Genomic DNA, 25,832 nt, shown 5'->3' on the forward strand with positions numbered 1-25,832 from the left:
AGATATTTCACAGTAAAGACAATTTTAGTGTGGCTTTCTCTGCTCTCAGAGAGGAATACACAAGGCAGTTGTGAAACAGGTAGGAGGCAAAATTCCCTTCGTTGTACAATTTATTTTTCTACACTTAATATGATGAAAACTAGGCCCTGTACAGTCCACTTTAGTGAGTATAATTATTTACAATTTATACACATTAAAACATGGTGATAAATTGGTTCCAATTGAAATGCAATAAGAAAAAAATGAACTTCCCTTTGTGATCTGCATTGGGAAGAACCTACAATTCCAAGGAGAGAAATATTTCTGGGCTGACGATCCAATTTTACAATAGGCCCCATTGAAAAAGAAAAAAACATACACCTTGTATAGAGCACTCCATAAGATAAAGCATGCTATCAAGCAACTGCTCCTGTTCTCTGCAAACCAGCAACAACATCCATGTCCTCTTCTCTTTGATTAAAGTCCTAGAGGGGAAAAAAAGGCCAATAGTGTCTGACAACATGTACAACCCGCATGGTGCCACGAAAAAACACAAACACATTTACATCAACATTTAAAACGGGAGAAATGTCAAATATTTTCTTGGTCTTTGTGTAGCCAACCCACAGTCGCTTGGTATATGTTTTGTTTATGCTAGTTTTCTTTTCCTTTGTTTATTGGGCAGTACTTTTCCTTTGTTTATAAATGCAGTACATTTGATGCATTTCCCACTCTCCGCCCAAATTCTCCCCAAGGCCACATAAGGAACATGAAACTGTAACAAAACTATATCCAATCCCTCCATTTAGCTAAAATATATTTTAAAAACCTTGTCTTTTTTTTCCAATGAAAGAAAGGTAAGCTTCCCAGTATCAGACAAACTTCCAAGTTCATACACATAACACAAGACCCCCCCCCCCCAAAAAAAAAGTATTGTTTATTTTTGTGTCAAGTTTGATTGAATTCACGCCCTTATGCTACATAAGTGTACACTTTGCGATCCTCCGGTGTCCGTGCCAAATATTCCCGCTCAATGAGTCCTTCAATGCGCTTCTTGATGACTACAGGACTGGGGAGGAATCGCGATCGCAATTGCTGGGTGACCTGGAGAGATGGTACAAACACAGACACAATCAGAACCGGATCTTACATCTAATTACTGAGAGATACAGACAGAAGTACCCTGAAACACCTCAATGTTCATACACTGTATTCCACTGACCTCTGCTACCAACACGTTATGCTGCATCTTCTTTCTAGACTTCATGATGCGGACGATGGCCGCCTCGATCTCGTGCTTCCTATCATCGTCCACTTTCTGCCGCGTCTCCTTCCTCTCCGGGTCAGTCTCTCCTTGCTTAGCGGCGACTAGCGACCAACACAAGGAAACCAGTTTCAGCCAGGCACCTCATATGACAGCTACACACACAGGACTATATCATTGGGCTCCCAAGTGGCGCAGCAGTCTAAGGCACTGCATCTAAGTACAAGAGGCATCACTACAGTCCCTGATTCGTATCCAGGCTGTATCACATCCGGCCGTGATTGGGAGTCCCATAGGGCGGCACCCAATTGGCCCAGCGTCATCCGGGTTAGGCCGACATTGTAAATAAGACTTTGTTCTTAACCGACTTGCTTAGTTAAATAAAAATAAATTCACGCTACACAGGTAAATCTTTGGCTGGGCTATCCAGACGAGTGGAGATCAGTTGTGTTTTCACTAAAACTATCTGAGGTAGAATCAGAGAAATAGAATCTCATAATTCTGTGGTTAGAATGACCCTAGAAGGTTGGTATGCATACAGTTCAACGCCATGCTTCAGAAACCAATGTTGAAGCAAAATAAATCCTGGTTGTTTTTGTGTCATTTTGGTTTTGCATGCCATAGATCTTTAAATCTGTGTTCTACAAGACCGGTCTGTATGGCTAACTGGGTTTGTCTACCTGTCTGGATCTTGACGCGGTGCAGCTTGGAGGTGAACTGGTCGTTGACGGTGAACACATGACCGTTCTCGATCTCCTTGGACTTGGGCTCCTTGGTGAGGACCCGCTGGGTGGGCTTCCCGCAGGCCAGCGACTGCAGCGCTCGCACTAGCTCCCTCTCTGGGATGTCTGTCTCCTGCTGGATCTCCTACATTGCAGAGAGTGAGAGATGGGGACAAAGAGGAGAGATGGAGATGAGGCAGAGGGATCCTTTGATCCATGACTGCACTATGCTGAAACCAAATAATAAATTGTTTTTTAGAGAAACAAGAGTGTCTAACTTTTTCAGTTCAATATAACTTTATTTATTCCCTCAGGGAAAGACATTGCCAGACCACAAACTTGAACATCCTGCACATATAATAAAGATATCACTTTGCCCAAATACATCCCTCCTTACAAACTTGACTTTATTCTGTGATGTGCTACGCATTCAATTAGCAGCTGTACCTCAAACATGGACTTCTCCCGGTTGTTGAAGATCATGAGTATTGTCATCTGGAAGGTGGACACCTGCAGTATGTGCTTCCTGGTGTTGGAGCCTGTTACTTGGGCACCGCCCACCCCCACCTCCAAGCCGTCCTCCTGGGAGGAGAGGAGAGGTCACAACCGGCCGGCCGCCTTCAGGTAACTCAGTCACACAGGAGTAATCAATGTAGCCTCTGTTCAATCACTGACTATGTCATGCTTATATAAACACATACAGTTGAAGTCGGAAGTTTACATACATACATACATACAAGTAAGATCTTTGTCCCCAGGTGCAGTTGCAAACCGTAGTCTGGCTTTTTTATGGAGGTTTTGGAGCAGTGGTTTCTTCATTGCTGAGCGGCCTTTCAGGTTATGTCGATATAGGACTCGTTTTACTGGTATGATGGCTCTGTGGGCTTGGGGTTTATACTTGCGTACTATTGTTTGTACAGATGAACGTGGTACCTTCAGGAATTTGGAAATTGTTCCCAAGCATGAACCAGACTTGTCGAGGTCTACAATTTTTGTTCTGAGGTCTTGGCTGATTTCTTTTGATTTTCCCATGATGTCAAGCAAAGAGGCACTGAGTTTGAAGGTAGGCCTTGAAATACATCCACAGGTACACCTCCAATTGACTCAAATGATGTCAATTAGCCTATCAGAAGCTTCTAAAGCCATGACATCATTTTCTGGAATTTTCCAAGCTGTTTAAAGGCACAGTCAACTTAGTGTATGTAAACTTTTGACCCACTGGAATTGTGATACAGTGAATTATAAGTGAAATAATCTGTCTGTAAACAATTGTTGGAAAAATTACTTGTGTCATGCACAAAGTAGATGTCCTAACCAACTTGCCAAAACTATAGTTTGTTAACAAGAAATGTGTGGAGTGGTTGAATAACTAGTTTAATTGACTCCAACCTAAGTGTATGTAAACTTCTGACTTCAACTGTAGCCCCCCCACACATCAATGTTCATGCCATATTCAAAGGCAAGTACAGCCTTCATACACCTGCTGTTATCAAGGCCTGATGTTGACATTAGTGGTGTGTGTGTGTGTGTGTGCGTGCATCAGTCTGTATTACCTGCCAGCCAGTCAAAGGCTGTCCCCTGCATACCTTTTTGATTGGCCCGTAGAAGGTGGCATTGAGGTCTGCAGAGCCCATGTGATGCTGCAATGTAAGCTGCCTGCCGCTGTGTTTTGCCAGATAAAATCTATGGCCACAAAATCAGAAGACAGTCACACACTACAGCATTACAGACAAACACAGACAAAGGACAGCACCCCGCTTCCACAACCTGCAGCAGAGAATTACATGACCTCTGCTATGCAAAGTAAATGAGATACAGTGAAGGACAGAGGAGATAGACAAACCTTCTAAAGACTTCAAATGCATGTCGAGGAGAAGGGGGGATATTACATTTGGGCGTGGCGGACTGCGTTGGCCAGTAACCTGTCGTCAAAACCCTCACTGTGAGATCGACTCCACCCAACGACACCTGGGGATGGAAGTTAGATCTACGTCTTTCACTGAGGTTCCCAATTGTCAGAATGACCATCAAAAGCTCCATAAGATGTGCTCTTCGCTTTGAGAGAGCTAGGTTAAATAGAGAGCAATAGTAATGGCTTCTTTGGACAAAGCCTATGGGAAAATGCCAAAAATATGGTCTGTGGTAAAGACAGGCTTAGGTGATCTTATATGTTTTGTCCCAAAACCCTATTCTTTCCCCATAGGAATGGCTGAACGAACCAGAGGTAACTCATTTCTATTTTTTTAAGACTACAAGCTGGCGAGCTCTATGTTCCCCAGAACCAACACTGGACTGGTTCTGTGAGTGGGTGTCTCACCGCCGTTGACTGTAGATGTTGGCGGAACTCGTCCATGGTTGTGTTTGAGATGCTCATGTCTCGGAACATGCCTTCTAGTTTGGAGGTGAACTGGCAACCACACTCCGTCTGGCCAGGGGAACCAGAGAAAGAGGAAGAGAGAGATATACGGGATGATACAGATCTATTAAACAACACTTCACTCGCACTATCGTTTCTGTCACACTGACTCTTCACTCAGCTGAGCTGTAGTTCAACATACAGTTTGTACAGTTCAAAAGGTGTAAAGTACTTAAGTAGTACTTGAAAGTATGTTTTACTTCAGTCTTTTTTGGGATATCTGTACTTCACTATTTCTATTTTTGACAACTTTTAATTTTACTTCACTACATTCCTAAAATAAATAATGTACTTTTCACTCCATACATTTTCCCTGGACCCCAAAAGTACTTTGTACATTTCGAATGCTTAGCAGCACAGAAAAATTGTGCAATTCACGCACTTATCAAGAGACCATCCCTGGTCATCCCTACTGCCTCTGACCTGGCGGACTCACGAAACACAAATGCTTTATTTATGAATGATGTCCGAGTGTGCCCCTGGCTATCCGTAAATTTAAAAAAAACAAGAAAATGGTGACGTCTGGTTTGCTTAATCTAAGGAATTCTAAATTATTTGTACTTCTACTTTTGATACTTAAGTATATTTAAAGCCAAATACTTTTACTCAAGTAGTATTTTACTGGGTGACATACTTTTACTTTAGTTATTTTCTATTAAGGTATCTTTACTTTTACTCAAGTATAACAATTGGGTACTTTTTCCACCACTGGTGCAGTTCAAGTTAAAAATATATGGCATTGTGTAAAGTACCAGAACTGGGATCAAAATACAATTTAATAATCATTTCAAATATTTTAGCTTTGCAATTGAACCAAATCAAAAATAACCAAAAGTGCAAACCCCGCCCACATGGCACCCCAAGCAGGCTAACGCAAATACTCAAAGTATTTGAAATAGTATTTGAACATAGGTCTGGCATATACTTATATTGCTAATCTTAAGGTTGCACTTATTAGGTATTGAAGGTGCTACAACACAATGCATTCGGAAAGTATTCAGACCCCTCGACTTTTTCCACATTTTGTTACATTAAAGCCTTATTCTAAAATGGATTTTCTCATCAACCTACACACAATACCTCATAATGATAAGGTGAAAACAGGTTTTTAGAAATTGTTGCAAATGTATTAATTCTAAGAAAACAGATCCCTTATTTCCATAAGTATTCAGACCCTTTGCAATGAGACTCGAAATTGAGCTCAGGTGCATCCTGTTTCCATTGATCCTCCTTGAGATGTTTCTACAACTTGATTAGAGACCACCTGTAGTAAATTCAATTGATTGGACATGATTTTGAAAGACACCCACCTGTCTATATAAGGTCTCATAGTTGACAGTGCACGTCAGAGCAAAAACCAAGCCACGAGGTCGAAGGAATTGTCCATAGAGCTACGAGACAGGATTGTGTCGAGGCACAGATCTGGGGAAGTTTACCAAAAAAATGCATTGAAGGTTCCCAAGAACACAGTGGCCTCCATCATTCTTAAAATGGAAGAAGTTTGGAACCACCAAGACTCTTCCTAGAGCTGGCCGCCAGGCAATCGGTGGAGAAGGGCCTTGGTCAAGAACCCAATGGTCACTGACAACCATCTCTGTAGGTACTCCAGCAATCAGGCCTTTGTGGTAGAGTAGCCAGACAGAAGCCACTCCTCAGTAAAAGGCATATGACAGCCAACTTGGAGTTGCCAAAAGGCATCTAAAGTACTCAGACCATGAGAAACAAGATTCTCTTGTCTGATGAAACCAAGATCGAACTCTTTGGCCTGAATGTCTGGCGTCATGTCTGAGCGTCATGTCTGGAGGAAACCTGGCACCATTCCTACGGTGAAGCATGGTGGAGTCAGGATCATGCTGTGGGGATTTTTTCAGCGGCAAGGACTTGGAGACTAGTCAGGATCGAGGGAAAGATAAACAGAGCAAAGTACAGAGAAAACCTTCACCAACCTCAGACTGGGGGCAAAGGTTCACCTCTAACCAGACAACGACCCTAAGCACCACAGCCAAGACAACGCAGGAGTGGCTTCGGGACAAGTCTCTGAATGTCCTTGAGTGGCCCAGCCAGAGACAACATCTCTTCAGAGACCTGAAAATAGCTATCCAGCGACGCTCCCCATCCAACCTGACAGAGCTTGAGAGGATCTGCAGAGAAGAATGGGAGAAACTCTCCAAATACAGTTGTGCCAAGCTTGTAGCGTCACATCCAAGAAGACTCAAGGCTGTAATTGCTGCCAAAGGTGCTTCAACAAAGTACTGAGTAAAGGGTCTGGATGCTAATGTATATGTGATATCTGTTTTTTATTTGTAATAAATGTGAAAAAATTACTTCCATTCCTTTTAGAATAAGACTAAGGTCACAAGATGTGGAAAAAGTCAAGGGGTCTGAATACTTTCCGAATGCACTGTATATCTGAAACAAACAGTTGATGGATGGAAGATCTTAAGAAACTGCTCTTCCTCATCCTGTTTCCTCACCTTGAGTTTAGAGATCATGTTCTTCTCAGAGTCGTCCGAGACGCTCTTGTTGGTGAGCAGCCTCCTGGCCAGGTGCTGTTTGTAGTACCTCTCAAACACATCCTTCTCCTGCATGAACCTGAAGAGCACCATGGCCTTGTCCAGGATCGACTCCACCTCCTGCTCCGTCAACTACACACACAGGATGAGAGGACAGCGAGTGTTACACGACCACACATACACACTTTAAATGATTACATTTGAAACACTGATTTAATCAAATATATTGAACTCCTTATACAGTGAGCTCCAAAAGTAAAGGGACAGTGACCCGTGTGTGGTTGTTTTGGCTCTGTACTCCAGCACTTTGAATTTGAAATGATACAATGACTGAGGTTAAAGTGGAGTCCATCAGCTTTCATTTTAGGTAATTTTCATCCAAATCAGGTGAACCGTTAAGAAATTACATCACTTTTTGTGCATTTTAGGCGACCAAATGTATTGGGACAAATTCACTTATGTGTATTAAAGTAGTAAAAAGTGTAGTATTCGGTCCCATATTCATTGCATGCTACTCTACAAATGTGTTGGATGCATTTTCTGTTATATTTGGTTGTGTTTCAGGTTATTTTGTGCCCAATAGAAATTAATGGTAAATAATGTATTGTCATATTTGTGCGTATAACCTTCTCACTCATAATTATTCACAATTCATTCCAGATTAACTGTAATCATGGTAGCATCCAAATTAATGTAGAAGTGTTTAGAAATATATTATGTTCTTATTTACAATAAAAGTGACTCCAAAATGACACAATACATTATTTACCATTCATTTCTACTGGGCACAAAATAATCAGAAACACAACCAAATATGTGTCACAATCAAATGGCACCTATTCCTTATATTGGGCCCTGGTGAAAAGTAGAGCACTGTATAGAGAATATGGTGTCATTAGGGACGCAGCCTGTGTGCCCTGAGGAGAGGAACGTTCCTCCCCATTACATCAGAAAACGACTCACTCCTTTTACGCCTTTCTTCAGCTTGTCGTCGATGAACAAGGAGAGGTACTCGGGGGAGCGCGAGTTGAGGTTGAGGAAGTATTCAAAGTCCCCTGCGATGGTCTGCTTGAAGAGCCGGTCGTTGTTGAACGACTCTAGAAGGAAGCGGTCGAAACGAGACTTCAGATCCAACAGACCCTGCAGAGAACAAAAACCAGAGGAAGGAAGAAAACATGACATTATTGGAAAGCAATGGCACTTACTACATGCTCGTGTATCTGCCATCTAGTGGCAATATGGAGTATAACAACAGAAATTGCATCCCTACAGTGGATTTAAAAGCATTGAATCGGTATAAGCATTCACTGGAGTTTCCCCTATTGTTAAATCCATGACCAGGGAGTGTGGAAATGCACACTTTGGGAGAATGGGAAGGAATGGGAATGTAGCCAGAGAAAAATGTTTTGTGGACCCCCTGCCAATGATGTCACTTCCGGTGTAAATTACCTGGATGTAATCCACAGGGTTTTTGCCCTCGCCCTCCTCTGACACCAGCGCCTTGCCCTGCTCGCGGAGGTAGGAGCTCATGCACTCACACATGGTCTTCAGTCCGTTTGGCACTCTGCTAAAGAGCTTATACATACACGCCAGGTCTGTGTTCACGCATGCACGCACGCACACACACATCAGTACAAACACATTAGTATCCAAAGACCACCCACCAATATCTTTCACCATAAATATAGAATTCCTGACATTGATATCAAAACAATGGCACGGGTGGTGCCAAGTATGCACACGATAACAACACATATTCACACAATGTACATTACTCAATTATTCTGCTCTGCAAAAGACCTCAAGATGTATGCAAATGTCTGACACTAACATCGGGGTGAAATATCCCTTTCATGAAAAAATAAAAAAGTCTGGTGTCCCAAATGGCACCCTATGCCCTATATAGTGCACTACTTTTGACCAGAGCCCTATCGGCCCTGTCAAAGGTATTCCACTGCATAGGAAATAAGGTGCCATTTGGGATGCAAAGTATAGCTGGGACTGGAGTAGTACTAGTGTGGCAAACTGACCCTCTGTCTTTCCGTTCTTGAGCATGTGGACGAGGCCCGAGTTCTCCATTTCCACGATGGTCTTCATGTGCTTGGAGATGAGCTCCCGCTCCACCACCTTCACAATGGGCTCTTCTGTCGTCTTGTCTAGGCAGTGCAGCACGCGCTCGATCTCCTCGTTTATCCGCGCCTCCACTTTCTTTATGTACACGCTTGCGCTGTTCTCCGCCAAAAACTTTTGACTTTCCATCTGGGAGGGCAAACAAACACGGGGTTAGCGCCTTGGGTGACAGAGGGCATGCACATCATGTACATAATATGATAATAGTAGGCAAACAACAAATATCAATGCAAGTCAACGTGCATGACATATAGCATTGATGCGAATGAAATGTATGAATAGATGTGGTGGGGAGGGGATTCTTACAAACCTGGAAGAACTCTGCAGACATTTCTAAAAACGGGGCCTCAAAGTCCTCTTCGTAAACCGACCTCCCTTCGAGGCCTAAGATCATTAACATCTGGCAGGCATTTCTGATCGCCCCCCTGAGAGAGAGCGAGAGAGCGAGAGAGACAGACAGACAGACAGGGTCAGGTTAACTTGACAACTGTGGGAAGCATTGGGGTCAACATGAGCCAGCATCTATCTCTGTGGAACACTTTCAACACCTTGAAGAGTCCATGCCCCGATGAATTGAGGCTGTTCTGAGAGAAAAGGGGGGTGCAACTCCTAATGTTTTGTACGCTCAGTGTATAGGATATCATTTAGGTCTGGGTCAGCTCAAAGACTATCAGATACTTTTTAAATTCAACAAAGAGCACAATGAAATAATCATGAATTACGGTTGTGGTTTTCTTCATTGGGAAAAACACTGCTTCCTTCAGCTCAGAAACTGTGGCTCTGTTTGAATTCCTTCAAAGTGCATCCTTTCCTCCTCCCTTCAAACAGTCGATGCTTAGACATGACTGGACAGATGAACACAAGCTTTCCGCCGCATGGCTTCCAGTCATTTCCAGTGATTACACTTGTCAAGTCATTTCAGTGATCCCTTCAACGAAGCTAGGAGTTTGTACACTTTTAAAGAAGAAGTCGAACGGGACCTGTGTATAGACAGGTCATATTATTATACCTGTCCACCACTTCGCCCTTCCTCTCTCGTGCGATCATGTCCAGGAGGGTCTGTCGGAGGTGGTCTCGGATGCAGCCGTAGCGCACCACCTGGTCTCTGAAGATGATCAGGCCCAGGTTATAGACGTTCTCCACATTGTTCTGCTGCACGTACACCCGGTCCTGGGAAACAAGAGAAAGAGAGGGTGAAGCTTTGTCATTCAAGGCTGATCTTGGGCAAGTTTTGCATTTCCCCCACTAATGGTTATGTTTAGGATTAGTGGATGGGAAGCTGATCTCAGATCTGTACCTCACCCCGGAGCGCGTTTGAGACCTGCAGCCAGGAAGCAATGCATTACCAGTCCAAGGGAGGGTTACGAGATGACACTGTATTGAGAAATACAGTCAAATCCTAATAACTAAGAAGTGTGCACGTCTGATAAGCACAAATTGTGCATGTCAGCAGTTACGTTTTCTAAAAGTGTGATGATGCAAAACACAATGATGCAAAATGGAGCATCACTTTTAGATTTTGCTGTATCTTGAAAACGTATCTGCTGACTGGAACAACATGAATAAACAAAATACCAAAAACATGTTTGTTTTTTGTAAAACATCCCTGGTTTACGACTGCACCTTGTAGCTGTCAGAGCCATGTATTTAGAGAGTTTGGACATTGAGGTTTCTGCATAATGATGCATTTACATGACCCTACAATACTATGGCAGCCATGTTAGCACCCCATTAATTTAAAATGGGGAATATTAAAATAATGCTATGTATGTCTAGAATTAAAACATAACTCTCTAAATACATGGCTCTGGTAGCTGGTGGTGCCACTCACCATGTACATGAGGATGTCTCTGATCATGACCATGGCTGTCTGGTGGTCGTTCCAGGCTTGGTTTAGTGTTTGGAGGAAGTTGTTGTTTAGTGAGTTGAGGACATCTTCCCGTACCTATGGGGAAGCAGTAGCACAGTCAGGCAGAGAGGCATTCGTTTGATACTACAACACCAGACTGATGACTTGGCACACTGAGCCCATCTCGCTTTCTCTGCATGACACACTCTCTGTCCGTGAGTCTCTTCCTCCACAAGCTCCTCTCTCTGAGTTCTCTCTCTCTGTATGGGACTCTAAAGAATACTGTGCTCATCAACTTCAGGCAGAGAAACAATCAAACAACAACAATTTAGTGAAACAGTTCACAGCATACTATCTCAATGGAAAGTGAACCCCTCTCAGTTCACTATAATCACCTACTGATGAATCTGTTGTACTTACACCAGTGCATTCGGAAAGTATTCAGACCCCTTGACATTTTCCACATTTTGTTATGTTACAGCCTTATTCTAAAATGGATTAAATATAAAACAATCCTCAGCAATCTACACACAATAACCCATAGTGACAAAGTGATAACAGGTTTAGAATTTATTTGCAAATGTATTATAAATAAAAAACAATTTATTCACGTAAGTATTCAGACACTTTGCTAAGAGTCTCGAAATTAAGCTCAGGTGCATCCTGTTTCCATTGATTGTCCTTGACATGTTTCTACAACATTATTGGAGTCCACATGTGCTAAATTCAATTGATTGGACATTATTTGGAAAGGCACACACTTGTCTATATAAAGGTACCACAGTTGACAGTGCATGTCAGAGCAAAAACCAAGCCACGAGGTCGAAGGAATTGTTCGTAGAGCTTACGAGACAGGATTGTGTCGAGGCACATATCTGCGGAAGGGTATGAAAAAAATGGACGTGGCATTGAAGGTCCCCAAGAACACAGTCACCTCCATCATTCTTAAATAGAAGTTTGGAATATCTGAAAACTTAAATGGCCATTTCATTCCGATTACATTTTAGTAGATGCTCTTATCCAGAGCAACTTACAGTAGTGAGTGCATACATTTTCATACTGGTCCCCCGTGGGAATCGAACCCACAACCCTAGCATTGCAAGTGCCATGCTCTACCAACTGAGCCACATCACAAACCACTTGATGTCTCAATTAGAAGTCAGACGATTAATTAGGGCCGATTTCAAGTTTTCATAATTGGTAATAGGCCTTTTTGGACGCCGGTTACATAGCAATCCACGAGGAAACTGCGCGGCAGGCTGACCACCTGTTACCCGAGTGCAGCGTCAAAAGGACCTGGATGTCTCATTGTATGGTAGGGTGTGCAAAATGGGTCAACTTTGAGCACCTTTATTTTTTATTCAACCTTCATTTAACTAGGCAAGCCAGTTAAGAACAAATTCTTATTTACAATGACAGCCTATGTAAAGGCCTCCTGCAGGGATGGGTGCTCGGATTAAAAAAAAAAATACAGGACAAAACACACATCACGACATTAGAGACAACACCACATAAAGGAGAGACCTAAGACGACAACATACCATGACAGCAACACATGACAAAACAGCATGGTAGCAACAACATGACCACATGGTAGCAACACAACATGGCATCAGCACAACATGGTAGTTGCACAAAACAGGGTACAAACTTTGTTGGGCACAGACAACAGCACAAAGGACAAGAAGGTTTGACAACAATACATCACACAAAGCAGCCACAACTGTCAGTGAGAGTGTCTGTGATTGAGACTTTGAATGAAGAGATTGAGATAAAACTGGTGTTGTATGTGGAGGATGAGGGCTGCAGTATATCATAGATAACCATCTTAGAAGGGAGTGAGGGCCTTTCTAAATAAGAAACAACCAGTGGGTCTTGCCATGTGTATACAGAGATGACCAGTTTACAGAAGTGTATAGAGTGCAGTGATGTGTCCTATAAGGAGCATTGGTGGCAAATCTGATGACCGAATGGTAAAGAACATCTAGCCGCTAGAGAGCACCCTTACCTGCCGAACACAAAATCCGGGGAGGGGCCAGTTGGGTATAAGACTATCATCTGAATATAAATGGAGAGAGAGAGCTTCCTACTGCCTGAGCTATGTTGTTGATGATCCTAGGCGTGCCTAGGATCGACCCTTGGGATACACCCTTGGTGACAGAGAGAGACAGAAGATGACAGAGGCTGAGACAGAAGATGTTCTGACTTTATACACTGGACTCTGAGGTAGTTAGAAAACCAGGCCAAAGACCCTTCAGAGACACCAATACTCCTTAGCCGGCCCACAAGAATGGAATGGTCTACTGTATCAAAAGCTTTGGCCAAGTCAATAAAAAATAGCAGCACAACATATTGCTTAGAATCAAGGGCAATGGTGACATCATTGAGGACCTTTAAGGTTGCAGTGACACATCCATAACCAGAGCGGAAACCAGATTGCATACCAGAGAGAATACTATAGACATCAAGAAAGCCAGTCTGTTGATTATTGACAAGTTTTTCCAATACTTTGATAAAGAGGGCAAAATAGAAATTGGCCTATAACAGTTAAGATCAGCTTGATCTCCCCCTTTAAATTAAGGACTAACCGTGGCTGCTTTACAAGCAATGGGATGCTCCCCAGAGAGGAGAGACAGGTTAACAAGGTCAGAGATGGGCCTAAAATTGTTTGAATGATGTCTGTAAGTATAACAGAACTCATATGGCAGGCAAAAACCTGAGAAAAATCCAACCAGGAAGTGGGACATCTGAGGTTTGTAGTTTTTCAAAGCTTTGCCTACCGAGTACACATTGAGATATGGGTGAGGTTACACTTCCTAGGGCTTCCACTAGATGTCAACTGTCTTTTGAAACTTGAATGAGGATTCTACTATAAAGGAGGGGCTCATGAGACCTGTTTGAGTCAGTGGTCTGGCATTGTGCCTCGGTCTCATGACGCGCGCTCCCGACAGAGTTACCTCTCGTTCCAGTGCCTTTTCTGAAGACAAAGGAATTCTCCGGTTGGAACATTATTGATGTTTTATGTTAAAAACACCCTAAAGATTGATTCCATACATCGTTTGACATGTTTCTAAAGGACTGTAACGGAACTTTGAGTTTTTGTCTGGATGAAATGCTCACGCCTCATGAAGATGGATTACTGGGCTGAACACGCTAACAACAAGTGGCTATTTGGAAATCAATTATGGAACTTTATGGAACAAATCAGTCATTTATTGTCGAACTGGGATTCCTGGGAGTGCCTTCTGAAGAAGATCATCAAAGGCAAGTATATATTTATGGTGTTGTTTATAACTTTGTTCGATTACAAATTGGCGGCTATTCCTCTGGCTGTTTTGGGTTCTGAGAGCCGTTCTCAGATTATGCTTTTTCTGTAAATCTGACACAGAAGTTGCATTAAGGAGAAGTCTATCTTTAATTCTGTGAATAACACTAGTATCTTTTATCAATGTTTATTATGAGTATTTCTGCTAAAATCACCAGATGTTTTGGAATCAAAACATTACTGCACGTAAGGCACCAATGCAAACTGAGATTTTTGGATATAAATATGCACATTATCGAACAAAACATACATGTATTGTGTAACATGATGTCCTCTGAGTGTCATCTGATGAAGATCATCAAAGGTTAGTGATTAATTTGATCTATATTTCTGCTTTTTGTGACTCCAATCTTTGGCTGGAAAAATGGCTGTGTGTTTTTTTGACTTGGCGGTGATCTAACATAATCATATGTTGTGCTTTAGCTGTAAAGCATTTTTTTTTTTTTATCGGACACGATGAGTAGATTAACAAGATGTTTATCTTTCATTTGCTGTATTGGACTTAATGTGTGAAAGTCACATATTTCAAAAAAATATTTTTGAATTTCGCACGCTGCCTTTTCAGCGGAATGTTGTCGAGGTGTTCTGCTAGCGGAACACCTGCGCTAGAATGGTTAAAGAAGAAAAGGTCTAAACCATCTGATTTAAGGAGCTCCTTTAGCACCTCGGACTCAGTGACCGCCTGCAGGGAGAAACTTTGTAGCGGGGCAGGGGGAAAAGAGGGAGGAGCTTTAGGGCTAGTCACATGAGAAGGGGTGGGAAATTAGGAAATGTTGGACGGGCAAGGAGGCATGGCTGAGTCAAATAGGAATCCTGACTTAATGAAGTGGTGATTATTAAAGAGCTCAGCCATGTGCTCCTTGTTAGTAAAAACCACATCAACAACATTAAGGGACATGGGCAGCTATGTGGAGGAGGGTTTATTCTCCAGGTCTTTAGCCATTTTCCATAACTTTTGGGGTTTAAACCCTGAGAGAGATAGAGAACTGCTCCTTATTAACTTCTTAAGGATATGAAGTATCTAACTTTGGCCTTCCGGATAGCCTGAGTGCACTTATTTCTCATATACCTGAACGAGAGCCAGTCAGCCTGAGTATGCGTGTGCCGAGCCTTTCGCCAAATGCAATTCTTGATGTGGAGTAACTCTGCAAGATCACGGTCAAAGCAGGGTCTGAACCGGTTTTAAATAAAATGTTCTTTATGGGGGCGTGTTTGTTAACAACATCACTGAAGATATCAAAAAAGAAAGTCCAAAGCTTCTTCGACAGACATGATCAATTTGATTCTATACCAATTAGAGGTCGACCGACTAGGATTTTTCAATGCCGATACCGATTATTGGAGGACCAAAAATAGCCGATAGCGATTAATCGGCCGACTTTTAAAAAAGGATTTGTAATAATGACAATTACAACAATACTGAATGAATACTTATTTTAACTTAATACATCAATCAAATCAATTTAGCCTCAAATAAAATTAAACATGTTCAATTTGGTTTAAATAATGCAAAAACACAGTGTTGGAGAAGAAAGTAAAAGTGCAATATGTGCCATGTAAAAAAGCTAACGTTTAAGTTCCTTGCTCAGAACATGAGAACAGGTTCCTTTTAACAGGAGTGTTCAATATTGCCAGGTAAGAAGTTTTAGGTTGTAGTAATTATAGGACAATTTCTCTCTATACGATTTGTATTTCATATACCTTTGACAACTGGATGTTCTTATAGGCACTTTGGTATTGCCAGTGTAACAGTATAGCTTCCGTCCCTCTCCTCGCCCCTACCTGGGCTCTAACCAGGAACACATCGACAACAGCCACACTCGAAGCAGCGTTACCCATCGCTCCACAAAAGCCGCGGAGTACTTCATTTTAATTTTTTTTCTTTACTCCGTTGGGTTTGTTGTCTCTTGAATCCTGTCGGATTCTTTTTATGAAAAATGTATTGAGAATATATTTGCAGGGCAAGGGGAAAAACCACTCCAAGTCTCAGAGCGAGTGACGTTTGAAACGCTATTAGTGCGCACCCCGCTAACTAGCTAGCCATTTCACATCGGTTACACCAGCCTAATCTCGGGAGTTGATAGGCTGGAAGTCATAAACAGCTCAATGCTTGAAGCACAGCAACAAGCTGCTGGCAAAATGCACGAAAGTGCTGTTTGAATGAATGCTTACGAGCCTGCTGGTGCCTACCATCGCTCAGTCAGACTGCTCTATCAAGTCATAGACTTAATTATAACATAATAACACAGAAATACGAGTCTTAGGTCATTAATATGGTCGAATCCGGAAACTATCATCTCGAAGACAAGATGTTTATTCTTTCAGTGAAATACAGAACCGTTCCGTATTTTATCTAACGGGTGGCATCCATAAGTCTAAATATTCATGTTACATTGTACAACCTTCAATGTTATGTCATAATTACCTAAAATTCGGTCAAATTAGGCGGCCCAAACTGTTGCATATACACGGACTCTGCGTGCAATGAACGCAAGAGAAGTGACACAATTTCAACTGGTTAATATTGCCTGCTAACCTGGATTTCTTTTAGCAAAATATGCAGGTTTAAAAATATATACTTCTGTGTATTGATTTTAAGAAAGGCATTGATGTTTATGGTTAGGTATAGTCGTGCAACGATTGTGCTTTTTTCGCAAATGCACCAACAGAAGTTGGCTGTCTTTGTTAGGAAGAAATAGTCTTCACAGAGTTCACAACGAGCCAGGTTAGCAGGCAATATACTTGTGTATTGATTTTAAGAAAGGCATTGATGTTTACACATTGGAGCAAGATGGTCCTTTTTCGTGAATACGCACCGCATCGATTATATGCAACGCAGGACACGCTAGATTAAACTAGTAATATCATCAACCATGTGTAGTTATAACTAGTGATTATGATTGATTGATTGTTTTTTATAAGATAAGTTTAATGCTAGCTAGCAACTTACCTTGGCTTCTTACTGCATTCGTGTAACAGGCAGTCTCCTCGTGGAGTGCAATGTAATCAGGTGGTTAGAGCGTTGGACTAGTTAACTGTAAGGTTGCAAGATTGAATCCCCGGGCTGACAAGGTAAAAATCTGTCATTCTGCCCCTGAACAAGGCAGTTAAACCCACCGTTCCTAGGCTGTCATTGAAAATAAGAATGTGTTCTGAACTGACTTGCCTAGTTAAATAAAGGTGTACAATTATTATTTATTTTTTAAATCAGCCAAATCGGTGTCCAAAAATACAGATTTCCGATTGTTACGAAAACTTGAAATCGGCCCTAATTAATCGGCCGTTCAGATTAATCGGTCGACCTCTAATACCAATATACAGAGGCCAGGTCATGAAGGAAGGCTTGCTCATTAAAGTTTTTTAGCAAGCATCTATGACAAATCAGGACAGGATGTTTCACTGAGCAGCCATTATGAACACAGGCTGTAAAACAGTGATCACCTGACTGTAATACAGCCACACTGGCAGTCAGGAGTCATGACCAGTCATCTGATGCCTCTGATTGTCATTAGTAGCCTAGCAAACTTGCTAACGGCCGGTACTCAGCACTCTATTGTCCCTCTAATCACTCTGACATCAATACAAATGAAATCTAAAAGTAAATACTTCATGAGAGCCCTGGCATTCAGAGTTTGAGCAGAATAGGATCACCTTCTGCGCAGGGAGAGACTGGTACCTATCAGGATTATTTGTGAGGATAACACTGAGGAGAGTATCCTTTTCTGGGTGTTTGGAGTCATACCTTGTGGGATTGGTAGTAATCTGAGAAAAATGTAGGGAGTCCCATTGCTTTAGGACTTGGTTAGATGGTTTAAGCATGTCCCAGTTTAGGTCACCTAGCAGGACAAATTCAGACTTAGTGTAAGGGGCCAGGAGAGAGCTTAAGGCAGCTAGGGTTCAGGCCGGTGCTGAAGGAGGATGATATAACGCCCTGCAACAGTCAACAAAGGGATATTTGAAAGTTTACATTTATTTAACCAGGTAGGTTAGTTGAGAACAAGTACTCATTTGCAACTGTGACCTGGCCAAGATAAAGCAAAGCAGTTCGACACATACAACAAAGTTACACATGGAATAAACAAACATACAGTCAATAATACAGTGGAAAAAGTCTATATACAGTATGTGCAAATGAGGTAGGATAAGGCAATAAATAGGCCATGGTGGCAAAGTAATTACAATATAGCAATTAAACACTGGAATGGTAGATGTGCAGAAGATGAATGTGCAAGTAGAGATACCGGGGTGCAAAGGAGCAAGATAAATAAATAAATACAGTATGGGGATAAGGTAGTTGGATGGGCTATTTCAGATGGGCTATGTACAGGTGCAGTGATTGTGAGCTGCTCTGACAGCTGGTGCTTAAAGCTAGTGAGGGAGATATGAGTCTCCAGCTTCAGTGATTTTTTGCCACTTTATGACCAGTTCTTCCATAGCAAAACATGTTTGGAAAGTTTGGTTTAAATCAAACTGGATGCTGTCAAAAAGGGATTGAATTCAAATGGATTTACCCTATTACTCTGATTGCAAATGTGGGGGACAAGAACAGAATGTCAATGGGAGAGTATTTGTTTTAATTCTGAGATGCCAATTGGGTGGTGTTTTTTTAAGGCCACTGCTGAAATATCCAGAGCGATGATTGATAATCTGAAAAGGTAGGCATGCCAACCTACATAGGTCTATGGTGACTGTAATACAGCCACACTGGCAGTCAGGAGTCATGACCACAGTCATCTGATGCCTCTGATTGTCATTAGTAGAACTAGCAAACTTGCTAACGGCCGGTACTCAGCACTCTATTGTCCCTCTAATCACTCTGACATCAATACAAATGAAATCTAAAAGTAAATACTTCATGAGAGCCCTGGCATTCAGAGTTTGAGCAGAATAGGATCACCTTCTGCGCAGGGAGAGACAGCTTCTCATAGCTGGTTGATGCATGGAATGAAAGTGTTCCTGTTGCGTTTCTATAGGCTATGCTATGCAATCTGTTAAAAAGAGGAGAATCCCATCAGCTTTCTATAGGCTAGGCCTACTATATGTACGTCTCAGCTTTCCAAATATTAAGCAAATTGCTTCGCTTTTCAACTAAAGTTGCCTAACTGGCTTGCATGAAAATGAACCGCGGGAAAAGCGTATCCATTTGCTAACCATGCCCCTGTTCCGACAGGTGCATGATAATCACCCACTCACATTATTTAGTATATGTAAAGACAAGATTAAATTGAGAATAGTCTGAATGATGAAAATATTATCAGTTGTGAATGATTCACAGTGCACGCATTTTTTTGCACATTTTTCAAATCATAGTTGCATGCATTATGTAACCTAGTCCATAGGCCTATATGCTTTGCTAAGGTTTGTATCACAACTGAAGTGGCCAAATAAATCCAAAACGTAGCCTATATGCTCAAGACCCCTGGAACATGGTTGGAGAGCCCATAGCCTACACAGCCTGGTGAAACGTGTTCTGACTGAGTTTTGACTGGCCACCATTTAATAAAAGTGTATCCCAGCTTTCTCGTGCTGCTATATTTAAATTAAGCACATAAATCTGCTTTACAAACAGTGTAGCCTACCTGGCATATTAAAAAAGTAACTGCACTATTCGCTATTCGAGTGCAGGCTATGGATGATTTTCATTTTTTGTGGGCCATTCTAAATAAAAGATCATTCCACACATATGTAAAGACCAGATTAAATGGAGAATACTGCGTGAGGATATTATCAAGTGCATGTCAAATTCTGAATGTGAGACTAATGAGGTGTGTGTAGCCTGCGCAAGAAAAAGAGCAGAGCACTTCCCTTTCATGCAACTTTTTTCAAATCATCATTATTTGCTTCATGCAGCCTTAATGTATTAGAAATCAAAACATATAACCTAACGTTTCTATCACAACTAAAGTTGAATAAATAACTGTAAATTAAGCATATTGGAGGATCTGTTTCTTTGTTAACCGTTCAACACCGAATAGCCGCATGTGCGCACTCCATCGAAAATCGTTTGGGAGAAAAATACCCAATTTTATTCAGTTATGTTCAATTGTATTGCTCTTACTATAAAATAATGCCACCGGAATTATAAGCTAATATTGCCTGATAAATGAACTAGTGTACCCAACTAACATATGGCACAGCCAGATCAAGGCCTACCAAAGGAATATGCTATTCTGTTCTTCTGGAATAGGCTACATTTTCTTCATGACAAAAAAAAAGAAAGATTTATTGTGATGCGCTGGCTATATTAAATGGATTTATTAGATGTTTTAAAATGTAGATGTTCCAAAGGTGGCTATAAGTGGAAACCGGAGATGCAAAGCATCTTTATGTTAATTAAATTGTCAATTACAGTGAGACCGGCAGTTATTTAAATGACAATCAACCAGCTGAAAAAATATAATGACCGCCAAAGCCCTAGCCCTGCATAGATATTTAATTGGCCCAGTAATGTCATTGTTTCCAAATAGTTTGCAGACCCCATAGAAACCTGTCACAGCTTTAAGATAATCTGCTGCTGCTTCCTGCTGCTACTCATTCAGTGGAATATGTTGACCTACATGGTGTGTGGTTTAAACATGAACGTTATAGGGATCATGTGATAGGATAGTTTGTGGAACTAAATCACACAAACGCTTTCCTAAGGACAAAGGCTATCACAATCACTGATTCAAGCACCAAAAGGCAGATCGATCTGCTTCCTAGTACCTACATAATTCGACAAAACACAAAGCAAAAACTAAAATCCTGCTTCGCTCTCCGAAACAGAATACTTTTTCAATCAACCGAGCTTGTCATAGATCAGGACTGTGTGTGTTTACTGAAAGAGAGCTTTCAAATCTCCAGTCAGATGCCTATGGGCCCTAGTGGAGCTGGGCCTTCTGATAGCCCCATTCCTCAAACTTAACTCATTTAAATTCCAACCACTAAATATAAGGCTTCTGAATGAATGGAAGCAACTCATGTTTTCCGGATAGTTTTCTTTCTTTTGCAAGTTCGCCGCATCCAGCCATAGTCAGACAGATTCTCTGAGCTTTCCACAGTAATTGGTTTAATATGAGCACTCCACTTCATCACGCTGTCAGCATACCAAACAGGCCCAACACTGAACAGGGCAATTGGCCTGTAATTTAATATCGCCTGGATTCGATTGACAGACAAGGTTTGTTTCCTTGCTTTTCAACAATGAAAATGTTATTATGGTCAAGGTGAGTAACATCTTGTGCTCAAGCTCAGTGACTATTCTACCACTGTAGAGATCCTGTAAGACGGAAAATACTCTGCCAGTGATTTTACAACGGTGATTACTGCCATACACAAATCCAGCAAAGGGACGTTAAATCCAGACCATGGTAGTGTTCATGGCAAGTCAAACTAAAGAAAACTGGCTGAAACAGGGAGGGACTAGCTGGACTGGTCCAATAAGAAACACTCACTTTTCATTGTCTTTTGTAAAACGTTTTAACATTATTCCATCACATGCCCTAATGAACAGCACCCAGTACTGAATCAACTCCCCGACTTGTGCTGGGATGAGCATGAGTCTACCACCCTGCGTTCATTGGCCTTACTTTATTGATGAGGTGCTCGGTGACCACCTCCCGGAGGCCTGTGTAGAGCTTCTCGCCGTGTTTGTGCAGCACCATGGTGTAGGCGTTCCTGTAGAGCTCCTCGAAGCTCAGCCCGCTGTTGTTCTTCCTCTGGATCTCCTGGATGGCATTCTTCAGAAGGTCCCAGATGTTGTTGACATACTTCTCGTCCATCGTCATCTGCAGTGGAGAAAGGGAGTGAGAGGCGAGCAGACAAATAGACTGACAGGCCAAAGTTTCAGGGATCTTTGGCTCCCTCGTTTGAGGGAGAACTGGAGCAAAGCAAGCTTGATAGACACCATATGCATAGCCTCCATTTTTATCAGTCTACTGCTAGGCTAGCCTACTTCTTTAGGTCAGCAACCTGCGAGAGAGACGAAACAAGTCAACACTTGCTACACTTCTGCAACCCCAAAACCCCTACTTATTTAAAGAGTGCCTATATTATATTGCAATATCTAACAGTTTGAATGTAACATTGATAAAATAATGCTCCTCCTGAAAATTCATGATTTAACGTATATTAAAGCAAATCAAAGGAAACAGAGGTGTGTCCCTATTTGTGTTCCTTGTGATGAACTAAGAGTGCAGGACTGCAATATCATGACAATATTCCCAATAAGGTTCCATCCAGTCCATAGCATGAATGAAAGCGTTTTATATTTTCCATATCATATTGCTCACGGCCACATCTAACTTGTGCCTTGTAACATTTGCCTTTCCCCCAAATTCTAATTTTAACTGGACAAACAGTAACTGCACTGTAGCCAACCATCACACTCGGATAAACATGGCCATATTCACAGCTTGATATAAATCCCTTGTCACCTTTGGCTGTCACACTCAACCATAGCCTGTTAAACCTGGAGACTCTCCAAAGTGAGGCTGGCCAAAAGCTGCATACAAGGAGTCTGGATATGGCACCATCCAAACACAAACATATTTCACAGGAAGTATCGGTGTGATTGGACAGGGTTCACAAGGATCCGGGAGGTAACATAGCAGGACAATCCATGACCCTGCTCAACCCGAGAACAATTATGCAAGGTTGGTATTTGGATTTCTTATTGGAGTGAGGGACGGGGATCCCTATGAAGTGAAACCCTCTGCAACTAATAGGCCTTTTACTCACAAGTCATTTTTATAAAACCTAGAAACTTACCACAATAAATTAACTGTCTTGTATCCCACTAATAATCCAGGTACAGGGCCTGAACCTTTTTCGGACCATGATTGCACAGTTTTGTTTCGCTCTGGTCATTGTTAGTAGAGGAAGTGCACTAACACCCTGGACCAGAACTACACAAAACAGTCCTATTTTCTGTGGTACTCAACATCATTTTAGTCTGTGGCCAGACTAATTGCTGATTCTGAGGACATCTCTGAATGTCTGAAATGGACCCTAGGAAGTCCCAGCCAAGACATAAAACAAGAATTTTAAAGATCTATTCTACACCATCTCTCTGCATATCAAAAGTGTGTTCCAAAGTGGCTTCAGCCGCTTCACATGGGTTAGTGTGACACTCAGTAGATGCAAACTGGATAGAATCTGAGGAGCACTCATATCCTTCCCATCCCTTTCATGATAATAATTTAAAGTGTTGTCATATGGAGATCTGAACAGCAAGGGGAGGTAACATGATCTGATGGCAGTGAACTTTCAACTAAACACTGGGCTAAGCACATGATCCTTTCATTTAAGGCCTAAGGTTATTTGACGTTTATGATGAGTCACTGCCTTGGTGAAGATTAAACTAACAAAACTGGCAAAACTAGCTACCGGATGTCACAATAATTAATTTAGCCCATTCATAGACGCTAACTACCTTAAGCCCGATGCTTGCTCTAAACGTTAATGCGAAAGTGGTACGGTTTTGGAAACACAAGTAATGGATCTCTCATATCAGCAAGAAATAATTTTATAAAAACAAAATGTTAAATTACTACACACATTAATAGGGTTAATGTTCCCACATGGCCATATTTCCACATTACCGCACTTGTTTACAGAAGACAGACAAGAGGAGACCAACTGTGCCAATTAGCTGTCTAGCCTGTTCCGAACACCACTGTAAGCATACCTGGGAGGAAGTGTAGTTTATCAACTGGAGGCACACATTTATACAGTAAGTGAATAATTGTTTTTATTTCAAATATAATTTTTCGGGCCTCCTGCGTGTTGCAGAGGTCTAAGAAACTGCATCACAGTGCTCGTTGTGCCACTAGAGATCCTGGTTCAAGTCTAAGCTCTGTCGCTGCCGGCCGTGACCTGGAGACCCATGGGGAAGCGCACAATTGGCCCAGCGTCGTCCGGGTTTGGCCGGCAGGGAAGTTATTGTCCCATCGCGCACTAGCGACTCCTGGGCCGGGCGCAATGCAAGCTTGCATTGCCAGGTGTACGGCGTTTCCTCCAACACATTGGTGCGGCTGGCTTCCGGGTTAAGATCACCGTATCAAGATGCAGTGCGGCTTGGCTGGGTTGTGTTTCGGAGGACGCATAGCTCTCGACCTTCGCCTTTCCCGAGTCCGTACGGGATTTGCAGCGATGGGACAAGACCAACTACCAATTGGATACCACGAAATTGTGGCGAAGAGGGAACAAAATATATATATAAAACATATTTTAAAAATAGATTATTTGACTGATATGAAAGGGCCATTTGTTTCAGTGGGCAAAGCTAACTGCTGGAAACCCTATGGAGAGAAGGGTTATCGAGAGCTACTATAGGGGATCATTGAGGATTCAGTGGAGGGACATCCGTCATAACTGAACACTGATCTTCTGAAAACTGATGTCAACCAATAGCTTACTCCCATTAGCTTTTGTCCATTAGTTTTAGCAAACTGTTTACAAATTCAACTTAGGCTAACGTTAGCTACTTCAATCTTGAAAGACAAAGTATCTAACGTTACATTAACTAGGTGTAACAGTCGATGCTAAAGTTAGCTATCTATCTATCCAACAGTTAAAGTTAGTCGGGGTATCGAAAGGTTTTATTGGCATGTAACTAAAGAACGTGTTTTTTTTTTATTAACTAAAAGAACGTGATTTAGCAAACCATGTCATGCAGAATAACAACAATTCTCTCCAGTCCAACCCACCAGTTTCTGATTTGACCTAACGTTAAATAAAACAGTCGTTCAGCCACAAACAAAGCTACGACCCCAAATATTTAGTTAACTAGCTAGAAACCATGTTTTTCTCCGGGTAAAATGACAGTTGGTCGTTCGCTAGCTAATAATTGTCTGACAACAGTAACGTTACTAGCTACTGTATCTAACAGTAGGTAGCTAGCAAGCAGCTATCCATAACCTCTCTTGTAGGGGGTAGCTAGCTATCTACTTCGGCCTTGCAAACTGCACTCCCCAGCTAGCTAGTTACTCGAACCTCGGTGGCCCAGTCACCGCCTGCTGCTGGCAGGGACAGGTCCTATTAGCGGTGTGTACTTACAGGAAAAGCTCGTATCCTCATCTTGGTGTCCTTTTTTGTGCCGCCTTTGCTGAGATTGGACATGGTTACCTCGTCTGTATTTTCATGAAAATATTATCTGGTTAGGTACAGGGAAGTATACTTGTGGAGCTTCCACTCGACCCTCACTAGTCCGTAGTTGGTTGTTGACAACCAAACGGCAATGTTTCTATAAACGTAGATCTCCACAATCAGCAATGGCGGACAACCTAGCTACAGTTCTCACTGCGCAGAGCTCACACGATGCAACTCACGCGAGGCTAAGGGTACTGGGCTGGGAAGGGGTAATTTTCTCATGAATAAAATGTTTTGATCAATAAATTCCATTGGGCTTTGCCAAACACTTAAATAATAATATATAATATATGACATTAGCAGATGCTTTTATCCAAATGACACATGACAAATCCAAATGCTTAAATGTTTTTATAGCATACCACCCACTCCATCCCAGTTTACTAGGAATTATTTGGGCTCTGTCTCTGCCAGTGGAGGCTCCTCAGAGGAGGAAGGGGAGGACCATCCTCCTCGGTAAAATGTCATAAAAATAAAAACAGTGAAACACAAAAACATTTTTGC

At 41.9% G+C, this 25,832-nt stretch overlaps 1 protein-coding gene across 2 annotated transcripts; it reads right to left on the reverse strand.

Moving 5' to 3' along the window:
* Nucleotides 1-92: 92 nt before the first annotated feature.
* Nucleotides 93-25,504, reverse strand: LOC109908846 (cullin-3-like). Of its 2 annotated transcripts, XM_031796161.1 has the most exons (17): nucleotides 25,236-25,494; nucleotides 21,767-21,964; nucleotides 10,856-10,969; nucleotides 10,327-10,398; nucleotides 10,034-10,194; nucleotides 9,335-9,449; nucleotides 8,925-9,153; nucleotides 8,344-8,489; nucleotides 7,858-8,034; nucleotides 6,856-7,026; nucleotides 4,283-4,390; nucleotides 3,809-3,933; nucleotides 3,552-3,648; nucleotides 2,413-2,547; nucleotides 1,924-2,110; nucleotides 1,202-1,347; nucleotides 93-1,083 (listed from the first exon to the last, which is right to left on the reverse strand). In XM_031796161.1, exons 1-17 carry the CDS (start codon nucleotides 25,296-25,298, stop codon nucleotides 952-954), a joined length of 2,376 nt encoding a protein of 791 aa, XP_031652021.1. In that variant the 5' UTR covers nucleotides 25,299-25,494; the 3' UTR covers nucleotides 93-951. The 2 variants fall into 2 exon arrangements, with proteins under 2 accessions (XP_031652021.1, XP_020363165.1); XM_020507576.2 differs by lacking the exon at nucleotides 10,327-10,398 and having other exon boundaries at nucleotides 25,236-25,504.
* Nucleotides 25,505-25,832: the final 328 nt, after the last annotated feature.

Source organism: Oncorhynchus kisutch, linkage group LG18 (assembly GCF_002021735.2).
Source record: "Oncorhynchus kisutch isolate 150728-3 linkage group LG18, Okis_V2, whole genome shotgun sequence".
Taxonomy (NCBI): Eukaryota; Metazoa; Chordata; class Actinopteri; order Salmoniformes; family Salmonidae; genus Oncorhynchus; species Oncorhynchus kisutch.

Excerpts from the sequence above, each read along its gene's own strand:
- LOC109908846 (XM_031796161.1), bottom strand. The coding sequence starts at position 25,298 with ATGTCCAATCTCAGCAAAGGCGGCACAAAAAAGGACACCAAGATGAGG. Across the intron at positions 3,649-3,808 it reads GCATTTGAAGTCTTTAGAAG|ATTTTATCTGGCAAAACACA; the intron begins GTTTGTCTATCT and ends TTGTGGCCATAG. Across the intron at positions 1,348-1,923 it reads CCGCGTCAAGATCCAGACAG|TCGCCGCTAAGCAAGGAGAG; the intron begins GTAGACAAACCC and ends GTTGGTCGCTAG.